Here is a 13497-nt window from a genome sequence, read left to right as displayed (position 1 = left end):
AAAACTGTCATTATCCTACCTATCTCACAGGCTTAGTCAGGGGTCAAATAAGACTGTGAACACGAAATGCTTTCAAAATATGAAAAATCTCGATATAAGTGAAATATACTCAAATCCTTTTGATAGGACATAAACAAATAAACGCATATAGAAGCTGACTCTTTTCTACTATTACCATTAAAATTACTACGATTATTGCATACTCTTTTCTCGGAGGACAAGGGGCAATAGGGTCTGCTACTTATTTTTCCCCCAGAGAACCTCCAACCGAAATAAATTAACATTGTTTTCTTGATGGACATCCAGTGAGGACAAGAAATTACAAGAGCATACAGAGAAGTGTGGAAGGGACAGAAAGAAGGAGAAGAAAAGAAAAGCACTTTGATTTATGGTTATTGGTATCCATACCCCCTTGTATATGGGAGGGAGCACTTTCAATGTTATACTTTTATTTTTACAATAACAAGTTGAGCAAAACTCTCAAGATAAACACTTAAACTCTGGATTTAAAAAAAAATAGAAAGAAAAAACAGCAGAGAAGTGAGAACAAAATTATGTTGTGACTAAAAAGGAATTAAATAATGGCCCCACACCTGTCCCCCACAGATGCAGAGAAGAAATAAGTCACTCCTATTGGAGTCTTCTACTTGGCTAGACCCAAACCCATTCTTCTTTGTTCATCCTTGGCTGTCAGGCCAAGTGTGAGCTGGTCCACCTTCTGATGTGTACTCAGGACTATGTAAGAATTCCTAGTATTTCCCTCCATCTTAGAGTCGCCAAATTTAGTAAATATTTGGGACATACTTATATCAAAAATTATTTGTTGTTTCATTCAAGTTTAACTGGGTGTCCTATACTTTATCTAGCTGCCTTAACTCCACCTCCTTCCACCATGACCCCAGATCAGCCCCTTTGATCAGCAGTATTTGCCAAACTTGCTATCATAACAACCCATTCCAATGCAAAAGGTCTGGGATCCATCCTGGGAACCTTTCTATTTAACCAGCACCCCAGGTGATTCTTACAACCAGGCAAGTTTGGAAGGTTCTAGATTCCAACATGGCACCAGTGAGGCCCAAGACCATGAGTTGAATCTCTGTGTGATCTTGGCCTCTTCGCTACATTCACAGCCCAGAGGCAACACCCCCCCTCCCATATCAGTATGTAACCCCACCCCCAAGGACACACCCTATGCAGATGGGCCCAAAACTGCACTCATCCACTTTGGCTATGTTTTCCTATGACCGGGCCAAGCACTTGCTATACACACCCAGAGGTGCTGTCCTCTAGGACCGAGGAAAAGCTGAGCCCAACCAGTTGTTTTTCCAGACACTGCCAGCCCTGCCTGAACAGCCACAGTAGGGGAGGCAGAAGCAGAGGGCCCTCTAGGGTCAGCTATTCAACAAGTCACATTCAAAATGGCCCAGGCAGTTCACTTCTGGTTTTTTAAGTCAATGGCCAAGACACATTCAGCAATTAAACTTGGCCTGTGCAGGGGAAGCCCTCAGGAAAAGAAAACACAAAACAAAACAAAAACAAAAACAAAAACAAAAAAACAGCGGTCATGTTCAGGTTACAGCCCAGGATTCCCACCTCCCACTCCTCCCCAGAGGAGGCTGGCTGACACGCTTTGCCCCACACTGGGCTCCTCCTCTATCTCTCCTCCCCTCCTCCTCCTTTCCCAGAGATAGTTGTAGTCATTCACTAAACTCGTGGCTTCCCCCACTTTCCTGTTTATATTCCATGCTCCCAGAGAATATCTTATTGGACCTTCTACTTCTACTCATCAGTTTTCTTTGGTCCATGATGCACTCATTTCCTCTTTGACTCACCCCACCCCCTCCCCCACCATTCCTAGGCAGGTCCCACCTTATGCTTTGATCCTACCCTGCACCTTCTCCCCCATGTCCTCCCCTGGTCTGCCCCAGAGGACAAAATACACCATGGTCATCTATAAATCTTCTACACTTGCATCTCCAAAATCTGGTCACATGGCTTTGTCTGGTTGGACCTCCACATACCTCAGCTACAGGGCTGGTCCCTGTGCCGATCAAAAGGTGTGACAGACACTCCAAGAGTGTGTTTTCTTTTTCCCCAGACTCCGCTCAGCCACACTTGCCTGCGTTTCCTCTCACTCTGGGTTGAAAAGGAGAGAAAAGGAACGGGGAGCATCTTTGGAGTGACCCTTCTCCACTGGCTACCCATCTGCTCCAGCCAGCTTCAGGCCATCCAATCCAAGAAGCTCTCCCACCTTCGAGGATGCAGTTGCAGAATTCCAGCTTCCTTACAAAAGCAGCTTAACGATCTTATGATGGCAACCAAGGGAAGGAGGATATGGCAACTGAGAAGGGAGGAGGCCACCTCACACTTGAGCAGCGAGCTCAGCCCAGAGGGGTGGAGAACCTGTGGGGGTAGAGGGGATGGACTGACCCACCCCCTCCCCACCCCTCACTCGCAGCCCCAGGGAATGTTTCATCTGCTAAATGAAGTCAATGTGGCCCAGATGTTGGGCAGCTGCCTCTGGAAACAGTTCCCGTGCTGAACTGTACAGAGGCAGAGTAGTGTGTTGGGCTGACCTCCTGGCAATCCTCCTGTCCAGGGATAAACACAGCCTCCCAGCTCCCACTCCCTGCCCCCCACACACACACACCCCACGCTCCCACCAGCCTGCCAGGGAGGTTGCCTTTTTAGGAAACTCAGCAGATTGGGAAGAGAAGCAAAGAGAATGAGGAGGCTGGATTGGAGCAGTCCTAAAACTGCAGAGGGCAGAGACGTGCTGTTGTGACCAAGAGGACGCCTCAGGTAGCCCGGAAGCAGCCTGGGCCAGGAGTTCAGGTAACCACCTGCTGGAGGCCCTGGCCAATGACTCAGCCTCAGACTCTGTAATCACTGGAATCTCTCCAGCCACACTCACCCCCCGGCCCTCACCAGCTCCAAATTCCCATCCCGGCCACAAACATAGCCATTCCCTCATACACACTCATTCCCTAGGGCCCCAGACACAACAAACCCTCTGCCTAGACACAACTAACCCCTTCCTGTCACCCTCCTAGCCTCACCAAATTGGCCCAGCACCTTCTCTCATTGACACCTAAGAGAGGGAAGGAAGGAGGAAAATAAAAGAGAGAGGAAAAGGTAAAGTTGTGGGGGCCCAAACTTCACAGAGGAAAAGAGAAGAGAGCCTCTGACTGAACATTCCCCCCCCACCCCCCCCACCCCCGCCATGGAAGCTCAAGATTTCTCCTTTATTTGCCTTCTAAAAACTCTGGGATGTGGGTGCCTGGGTGGCTCAGTCAGTTAAGCATCTGCCTTCCACTCAGGTCACGACCCCAGGGTCCTAGGATCAAGTCTTGCGTAGGGCTCCCTGCTCTGCAGGGAGTCTGCGTCTCCCTCTGTCCCTCCTCCCAGTCATTCTCTCAATCTCTCTCTCTCTCTCAAATAAATAAAATCTTTTTTTTTTTTTTAAGATTTTATTTATTTATTTGACAGAGAGAGACACAGCGAGAGAGGAAACACAAGCAGGGGGAGTGGGAGAGGGAGAAGCAGGCTTCCCGCGAAGCAGGGAGCCCAATGCGGGGCTCGATCCCAGGACCCTGGGATCATGACCTGAGCCGAAGGCAGACGCTTAACGACTGAGCCACCCAGGCGCCCCAATAAAATCTTTTTAAAAATTAAAAAAAAAACCTTCTGGAATGTTTGTAAGCCAGCATCCCTTCTATACCAAGAACCCTCTGCTGCCTCTCATTTTGACACCTGAAGCCCTGCTTCCCTGGGGCGCTCCACCCTAACAAAAAGCAAGCAAAGTGTGGTAAGGAGGGACAATGGCTACAGTGAGACCAGGAACCTAACCAAAATTGGCTCATGCTAGGGGGCCACACAGCAGAATCTGGAAGGCATTCCCAGCAACGACCCCATGACAGCTCACTTTGACATCCATCAATGGGAAGGCTTCACCCTAGCTTTACTCAGAAGGAACAAGGGGCTTGTGTCTTTAACAGGAAGGAGATGCCCCTCTGGGTCCATTCCTGCACAAAGGCAGCTGAGCCTGGGGAAGCAGTAAGGTCATATGTCTCCTTACCTCATCCGAGCACCAGGCACACACGGGACTCACAGCCAGACATTGCTGGCAGGAGCGGACACCTCGTGTGGTACAGATGTTGGCCACTGCAACAGAGACAAAAGCATTAGCACCCACTTGGCCTGAACAGGGTAACTGGCCTGCCCCATCCTGCCCAACATCCCCAAACACCCAGATTTACAGCTCTCAGATGCACACAGCAGGTCTGACCATACCCCGGACATTCACCAACCAAAGGCTGTATGGTTAGGAAGAGAGAATGAGAAAGGTCGGAAGAAACTCATCACCACCCTCATTGATGAGGCCCCAATGATGACAAGTGCTGGAGCAAGACCGAGCCCTGGACCCTAAGTGTCAGGTCATAACTGACGGAAAGGTTTTAATTAACGACTCGTTTGACACCTACGTTGTGCATAGGAAAATCTGAGGCCCAGGACAATGCAATGTGCCCTCTCTCCAATTATTCTAGTGATCGCTTCACAGCCCCTACACAGGGATCCAAGGCCCTGATGCACTAACATGAGCACACAGCCTAAATACGGTGGGGGGGTGGGGGCGGGGAACGTTCCACTGGCCAGGCAGGACAAAGCAAATCTTCTGAAACCTGCTCAAGCTTCCCAATACATATATCTTCGGGTCAAGGTGTAGAATGGTCCAGGGACAACTCCACAAATGTCAGAAAAGCCTGAGTGAGATAAGCTGGAAGGACATGGATTGGAGCTGAAAGGCCCATATTTGAATTCGGAAGGCTCTTTTTCCTAGCTGCGTCGTGACCTTGAGCAACTCCATTAACCTTTATGAAAACGGTAATATCTACCTCACAGGATTTGTGCACTTGCTACATTACAAAATGCCATTCAAATGTGAACAGTCTTCACATGGTCAAAGGACAGAGAAAAAGCTGGGGGGAAGAACAGAGACAAAGAGAGGGACCAAAATAACCCAGAGAAGCTGAGCCAGGAAGCAAACCCCACGCACTTGCTTAGACAGAAGCTCTCATCCTCCCTTCTTCCCCCAGCCCAGGCTTCCTGGGCTCAGCCAGGTAAACCTCCTCTTTCTGCAGTGCCCCCAGGAAGGCCTTTTCCAACATAAGGAACAGACTGAGGAAGATACATTCCCCCTCATGATCCAGGCCCTTCATCCAATTTTTTAAAGCAGTCCCTTTGCCCCCAGCTGGTAAGACCAACAAATTTATTTTTAGGGAAATCAGCCTAATAAATACGGTGTTTTCCAGTGCCCCCAAAACTTCTCATCAAGCTGAATGTCTCAGTCCATTTTACTATAGCGTGACTGAACTCCCTTCCAACATCTAGACAAAACATACCCAGAAAATGTGTGTGTGTAGACACACACACACACACACACTATTGTTGAGAAAAATTATCCAAAATTTGGAAATAGGCAAAGGAAATACCAGGTGTCCTTTCAATGTAACGCAAGGTGTGGACAAGTAGACCCACCATACTTATGGATTACCTGATTTTCTAGGGGTGTATACCATTGTTTGACTTCTAGTGATTAGGATATTTTATAACCCTGTAAGGGTAGAGGTTACCTTGTAGAAAACCAGTAACAGTGGAAATGATTCTTGATGAGAACAGTGTATATGATTCTTGATGAGAACAGTGTATATGATTCTTGTCCAACAACAATGCAAATAATTTGGGAGCAAAGGTACCCCTGAAGGGTAGGGTTTATTGCCTTGTAGAACATTAACCAATTTCAAAACTGTCAGATAACTAATTTCAACGTTCTTTTGACCGATCAACTATAAATTTCCCTTCCCTGAATTTTCTAGAGATTTTTTTTTTAAGTAATCTCTCTACCCAACGTGGAGCTTAAGCTCACAACCTCAAGATCAAGAGTGGCACGCTCTACTGACTGAGCCAGCCAGGGTCCCCTCCCTTCCCTGAATGTTCTTTGAAACTAATCTTAACATCTTACTGCTTCCCTCATTAATTAAGTTGAATAAATACTTTGACACAAGTTCACGTTACATTTGTATGGTAATCATACTTTTAACTCTTTAAACATTACATCTTAATGATATACACCTCAGGGCCTCATTAGAGGTCAGGGGGATCTAACAGAAAGCGTAGGCACCCAATCAATAGACTGCAGTCCTAACTGAGTTACCACTATTAATGAGGCCTTAGGCGAGTCATTTAACTCCTCTCAGCCAGTCTCTTTGCTCGACAATTCCTAACATATTACAATTATTCGTCTATCTGTCTTAACAACACTGCCACCCAATAGATTTTAAGCCCCATAAGGCCTGCCCTGTCCAGCCCAGGCCAGCCCAGGCGAGCCCCAGTCCTTGCTCAAAGCAGATGCTCCATAAATATATATTGGAGCAAATGAAGAGGCATTGGACTAGGTCAGGTTTGTTTTGTTTTTTAAGCAACTGAGCTCATGTCTCCAAATTATGCATGGAATTCCAATATAAGACATGCAAATGGGTTGAAACTGTTCCTCTGACAATTTAAACTTTCATTGTTCTCCTAAAAACACCAGAATCATATGTGGAATCCTGGAAGCCCCAGACTTCCTCAGAGCTTGAGTCTGTCTCACTTCAAAGGCCTTTCCCAACTGCACAATTCTGCAAGTGGGGTGCTGCTACCAGCCCATGAGCAGTGACCCCTGGGCCACAGCCTCTGACGTGAACTACACCCTCACCGAGCGAGCGTGAGGACTGTGAGGTGGGGAATTATGGCAGCAGTTCCCAGCCTGGCTCTAAGGTTCCAAGGCCACCTCTGAGTTGGGGCAGCCCTCAGCCAGGCACTGTCTATCTATAATGGAAGAAAGGTATCCCGTCTTCCCAGAGCAGCCGGCTTCAGAAGGCCTCATGGTTCAGATCCCAAGACGCACCCAGTAGGCCCCTTCCACCCCCGCAAGGGCCGCCTGGCCATGTCTCAGTTCCCAGTGGCTTTTTTCCCAGCCAGATGTGAGCATAGCCCCCCCTTACTGCCTTACTGAAAGAGCTCTGAGAGGAGCAGAGCCTGAACTATTTTAGGTCTCTGCCTCCCACCTTGAAGTTTCCATGGGAATCGGCATCCAGGGGGGTAATTCTGGACATAAATGCCATCGATTTTCACTGGGGGTGGGGAGGAGCAGAAGCACAAGGAGATGTCGGGAAGAGTTAGAAGAGAGGACCATGGGAGGTATGGGCACATCAAATTATCTCTGCAAACTTTTTCCCTGCCTCTCCGTTTTTCCATCCATTCATTCTCAAATTAGCATTTATTTGCCTATGAGTCCTTGACTTGTAGCCACAATAGAAAGCCTTGCCAGATGGGAAATAAATAACAGCAGGCCCCCTCCCAGTGAATGGGCAGCCCCTGACCCCAGAAGTTGAGACAAGCTGCTGGGATTTGTTCTTTAGGGAGTCGTGTCAGCCAGTTCCCTTTACCTCCTCTCTCAGTGAATCACAGGCTGATTTCGTGTGAACCAGCCATCCCCCCCATGATAACCCCCACCAAGACCTGCCACCAAGGGCAGGTTCTCTGGATTGCAGTGGCTAAAAGGGACTGACTCATCAGAAGTCTCTACGCCTGGGCCATGCCAATTCAATGAGCTGCAGCTCTGAGGCCACCCCTCCTTCCTGAACATGTGGAAGGAGTTTGGGCTTCTGTTTCCAGTCATTCATAAGGCTATGTTTCTGCTTAGCCTCAAGGGCCCAGACTCAGCCCCGCTGGAAAAGGGGTGATCCTCATCAGAACTTTTGTCATTGAAAAGAATTAGCCACCCCCACCACCCATTTCCTCCCACGGTTTAGCCAGAGCCAGGAAACAAGGTGGATCGGCCCTGGTCCTCACAGGGTGGCTGTAGGGATTCAATGAACCGATCCCTGTCAAACTCTGGGCCCAAAGGGCGGGCACACAGGAAGGGCTCACTACAGGCAGCTGATGCTCCAGTAGCTCTCATTGCTATTGTGTTTGCCCTCGTTGTTTTTATCCTGAGTCCCCAGCTGTTTAAGGTAGGTGGGTGTTTTGCACGATACACACGGCTGAGCGTGCCCTGAACGGGGCGGCGGTGGGAGCACAGAGCCGGAAAGCACCAGATGAGTGTAAAATGATCAACTGTCAGATCTAACTTCTAAATGGAGTCAGGAAGATTAGTGTTCAAAAATCCAACCTAGGAGGGCTGGCAGGGAGGAGGAGGCCCATTAGAAAAGCTAGACGAGACTGCCAGAAAGTTTGCCTGGACAGCAGAAGGAAAGGCTGTGGTTTGGCACATCAGCCCAAATCACAGAACCAGAAGAGAGACAAAGGATGGGAAAAATGGAGGGAAAAAAGGGGGGGGACAAGGAAGGGAGTTGGAACAAGCGGAAGTCATAATGCGTCAATGAGAGCTATTTTGAGGACGTGCTGTCCAATGAGACAGGATGTCAGAAAGCAGGAACGGGCCACCCTAGTGAGGCCACGGAATTTCAGGAGAGCGCTAAGTCAAGTGGAGAGGTGTTTAGTGGGAAGGGAGGATGATGCACACTGCATATACTACAGCCTATCTTCCTCTCTGCCAGAGAGGAGTTCTGGCCTGGGTTCCCTTGACTGGTCACTTCCCAATTAGGTCCATGGGGACACCGGGTGACTCAGGCCATGCCTGATCTTCCATTGCAGTCACCTGGCTGAGTGAGTCATCCAAGAACAAAACATCTCATGCTCACTGCCATATGGATTCACAAGTGGTTTCTTCCAGAGGAGGCTGCTAAGAAAATTTATTTTATTTTTTTTCCTTCATTACATGTAGCATCAGCTCAGTAATCTAAGGAATGGGAAGGAGACAGGAGAAGTGGAGTTCAAGGTAACACATACCTCTGAGCACAAAGCTCCAGTAAGCATTACTCAAAATGGCAGGCAATCCAAATGACCACATTTCACCATACCTAAGACTATGGATGTAGGATGCATCCTAATTTCAGGGATTTAAAAAAAAAAAAAATTGTTTTAAGCACATCACAGTTAAATATGGTATGTAACATCAGAAGACATTGGTGTATAATTTGCTTCTACCAATATTAAAATGTGTTATGGGTTGAATTCTGTGCCCCCAAAAAGGTATGCTGAGGTCCTAACCCCCAGTACTGATGACTGTGACCTTATTTGGATATAAAGGTCTTTGCAGATGTAATCAAGATATGGTCAGTAGGGGAGGCCCTAACCCAATATGACGGATGTCCTTGTAAGGGGAAAATACCATGTGAAGACAGACACACAGAGAAAATGCCACATGATGACAAAGGCAGAGATCGGAGTAACCCAACTGGAAGGCAAAGAATGCCAGAGGATCAGCCACCACCAAGAGATAGTAAGTGGCAAGGAAGGATTCTATCCAGAGTCTCAGAGAAAGCATGGTCTTGCTGACACCTTGACTTTAGATTTCTAGCTTCCAGAGAGAATAAATTTCCATTACTTTAAGCCACACTGTTGTAGCAGCCCTAAGAAGCTAATACAAAATGGGTTTGCATTTCCATAGCATATATGACATGATTTTGAGGAACATTGCCCTGAAATACTTTGCATGATTGAAAAAAAGCCATCCTGGAATGAAAACTGCTATGGTTAATCCATCTATAGATAATGGGAAAGTGGGTACTTTGGCTTTATACTTTTCTACTAACATACATCAGTGATGTTGGCATTCATTCATTCACTTACTCAACAAATATTCATCAAGCACCTACCTGTGCCTGGCACTCTCCTAGACACTGGAGGCATGTGGTTGAAACAAGCCTCCTACTCTGTGGAGCTTAAATTTTAGTGCAAAAAAGAAGACAAAAAAAATACACTACAAAATACAATTTCAAACAGTGGCAAATGCTTTTTAAAAAGAAAACAGAGCTAAAGAATAGCATCAATGAGAGGAAGGAATCCCTTCTAGAGAAGGTGGTCAAGAAAGGCCTCTCTGGACCTGAATAGATATTTTTCCAAAGAAGACCTACAGATGGCCATCAGACACATGAAAAGATGCTCAACATCACTCATCATCAGGGAAATGCAAGTCAAAACCGAAAATGAAATATCATCTCATATCTGTCAGAATGGCTAAAATCACAAAGGAAAGGAATAACAAGTGTTGGTGAGGATGTGGAGAAAAGCAAACCCTCGTGCACTGTTGGTGGGAATGTACATTGGTGCAGCCATGGTGGAAAACAGTAAGGAGGTTCCTCAAAAAATTAAAAATAGAAACGCCATATGATCTAACAATTCCACTACTGGGTATTTACCCAAGGAAAACAAAAACCCTAATTCCAAAAGATATATGCACCCCTATGTTTATTGCAGCGTTACTTACAGTAGTCAAGATATGAAAGCAACCTAAGTGTCCATCAATAGATAAGTGGATAAAGATGTAAAACACACACACACACACACACACACACACACACACACACACAGGAATATTGCACAGCCATAAAAAAGGATGAGATCTTGCCAATTTTTGTGACAGCATGGATGGACCTAGAGGGTATTATGCTAATGAAATAAGTCAGACTGAGAAAGACAAATACCATATGATTGCACTTATATATGGAATCTAAAAATCAAAACAAATTAATGAACAAACAAAAAGCAGAATCAGACCTGTAAATGCAGAGAACAGAGTGCTGTTTGCCAGAGGGAAGGGGGGTAAGGGGTCGGGCAAAATGGGTGAAGGGGAGTGGGAGATCCAGGCTTCCAGTCATGGAACGAGTAAGTCTTGGGAATAAAAGGTACAGCATAAGGAATGTCGTGGATGGTATTGTAACAGCACTGCCTGGTGACAGATGGTAGATACACTTGTGAACACAGCATAATGTACAGAGATGTCGAATCACTATGTACACATGAAACTAACGTAACGTGTGTCACCTGAACTCAAATAAAAAAATTTTTTTCAGAAAAAAAGACTTCTCTGAGTTGATATTTCAAGATGATATGAAGGAGTGTGTCACGGGAAGATCTAGGGACGAGCATTCCAGAAAGAATCACGACAAGTGCTAAATGGACCTCAGCCCGTTAAAGAAATAGCAGGAAGAGAGAGGGAGGAGGAATGAGGCAGAGAAGTGGCTCGAGTAGTGGTCAGGGACCAGAACACACGGAAGCTATAACCACGGAAGGGAGCGTGGCTTTCATTCTCCACGTGATGGAAAGCCACTAGGGGAGTCTGAGCAGAGGTGAGCAGAGAAAAGATCATCCTGGCCACTCAGAGGAAGGCAGACATAAGGGCAACAACACAAAAAGAGACCAATTAGGAAGCTAATACAGTAATCCAGGCAACAGATGGCAGGGATTTGGATTGGGAGTGCAGCGGGGTTAATAGTGTGGTCAGACCCTAGTTACGTGCCAGGGCCTTACTGATGGATGGCATGCGGGGCAGGGCAGAAAGACAGGATGGATTTTGTCCCCAACAAGTGGATCCCCTTGGACAGTGAAGCCAGATCACACCTGGTGATCATCTCCAACTGGGTTAATTCGGTAGCCATGTGCAGAACACTGCAGAAGGCCCTCCTCGGACAGAGTCCTGTCTTCCATATGGTTGTCATATAAAATGAACACCCAGTCCCTGAGCAACACCATGGGGCAGTGGAGGTAAAACCATGAACATGATTCTTGTGTAACAGTGGACGTGGCGGGGAAGACATGCAGAGCCGCAGGCAGATCTCAAGTCCAAAGACACCTGTGCTATTCCTCTGGCTGTGTAACCTCGGGCAGGTCCTGTCATCTCCCTGGGGTTCAAAGGTCCAGTGACTCTTTCACTTTCTATTCAAGGACTCAGAATTGCTCCCTAGTATTTAACAGGCCTAATGCAGCCACATCAGCCAAGCATGGGAGACCCCAAACCGCTGCTTCCTTTCCCCATGTTCCCAAATATGCACCTAATCCTTACCTCACTCGTTGTTAGGATTAAATGAGATAATTTAAGCGGAAGAACCACCTGCGGTGGTGACTCAGTAAATGTTGGCTTCCCTCCTCCTTACCTTCACTCTAACTGCTTCCTGCCTTGGGAATGCCCATCCCCACCCCCACCACAGCCCCGCCTCAGGGTCAGACTCCCCAGGCCCTCTGCATCTAACAGGATATGCTGAAGAAATCACGGGGCCAAAAGACAAGAGCCCCCAGGACTAGACCCTACCAATGCCCCGAAACTAGCTGGATGATCTTGGGCAAGTCACTTCAACTCTCAGGGTCTCCCCTTTCTGCTTCTCTGTAAAGCAAACAGTGTTGGATTAGAAGATCTTCAAGGTGCGGCCAGCCCTGGGAGGATATATTCCAGCCAGAAAGCATCACGGATGACTAATGCTCTAGGAGGCCCAGCATCCCAGGGCCCAAGACTCCTCACACACACACAATGCACAAATGTCCATTTCTTCCTAATAGCTTAGTGGAGACTTGATTCTCCAGCTCTGGAAAATTTTATCAGCACGGGCCCCACCTCCCATCTGACTCACTCAGTATAGAGAAGAAGCAAAAACGTACCAAGCTCTGTTTGGGGCCCGGCCCAGCAGTGCCCTATTGGTGACCTCCTTGGCATCCAGCACTCCAGTTCTGCTACTTCTCCTCCTGCAGTTGATGTCTGGTGGGTATGGAGAGCAGGCAACAGCGATGCCACCAGTCCTCGTTGCTCCCCACCCCACCCCATCCACCACTTCCTATCTTGGTAGGAAGGCAAATTGCTCCCACCATTTTGGAGGACAATTTGGCAAAACCTATTAAAATTTAAATGTAAAATATTCATGTCCTTTGACCAAGCAGCTTCAGCTCAAGAAATTGAGCCTGTAGAAACACTTGAACAAAGGTGCAAACAATGAACAAGGCCATCCCCTGCAGTTTTATTTGTAGTAGCAAATAACTGGGAATGATCCCACTGTCTGCCAACAGGGAATCAGTTAAGTAAATTTTGCTACATCCATATAACAGTATGCGTGCTGGCTAGAATTGTAACTCTTAGGATAAATAATGGAAAGATACAAACTGACATAAAAAGATGCTTAGGATATATTACTGAGTGACAATGATCCTGTTGTGGATGATCTTACTTGAGAAATAACAGTAAGGATAAATAACTGTTTATGGTGATATATATAGGAAAAAAACTAGAGTAACTGTCAACAGCACTTATCTTTAAGGACAAGACTACGAGGGACTTGGTACTTTCTGCATTATTCTATTTCTGTATTGCTTGACTTTTTTTTTTTTTTTTTACACAACAAACTGAATTACATTTACAAGGTAAAAGAAAATTAAAGCTGATTTTAAATGTCCTCTGTCCTGTCTCACTTTCTAACCTGGCATTCATCTAAATGTAGGCTCCCCAACCATGGGTGGGTCTCATAGGCCCGGGTTTCTCTATCCAAGAATCCCAGTTAGCAAAGAAATTAAGGTTGACTACAGGGACTTTTGAAGTGGTTACTGGATGTGCCTTCTGCCAAACTTCTG

The 13497-nt window shown here is 46.7% G+C and overlaps 1 protein-coding gene across 1 annotated transcript in view; it reads right to left on the bottom strand.

Moving 5' to 3' along the window:
- The window catches only part of ITGB3 (integrin subunit beta 3), a 35600-nt gene extending 30021 nt beyond the window's left edge, over positions 1–5579 (bottom strand). Inside the window, exons 1-2 of the mRNA XM_032429965.1 lie at positions 5555–5579; positions 4079–4164 (exon numbers count right to left, since the gene is read on the bottom strand). Coding sequence (XP_032285856.1) covers positions 4079–4164; positions 5555–5579 — 111 coding nt within the window. The remainder of the gene's footprint in view (positions 1–4078; positions 4165–5554) is intronic.
- Between the last annotated feature and the right edge of the window lie 7918 nt (positions 5580–13497).

This window comes from Phoca vitulina, unplaced genomic scaffold (assembly GCF_004348235.1).
Source record: "Phoca vitulina isolate PV1807 unplaced genomic scaffold, GSC_HSeal_1.0 scaffold41, whole genome shotgun sequence".
Lineage (NCBI taxonomy): Eukaryota > Metazoa > Chordata > Mammalia > Carnivora > Phocidae > Phoca > Phoca vitulina.
The sequence above is the reverse complement of the archived record's forward strand: the minus strand, read 5'-3'. Positions and strand labels throughout refer to the sequence as shown.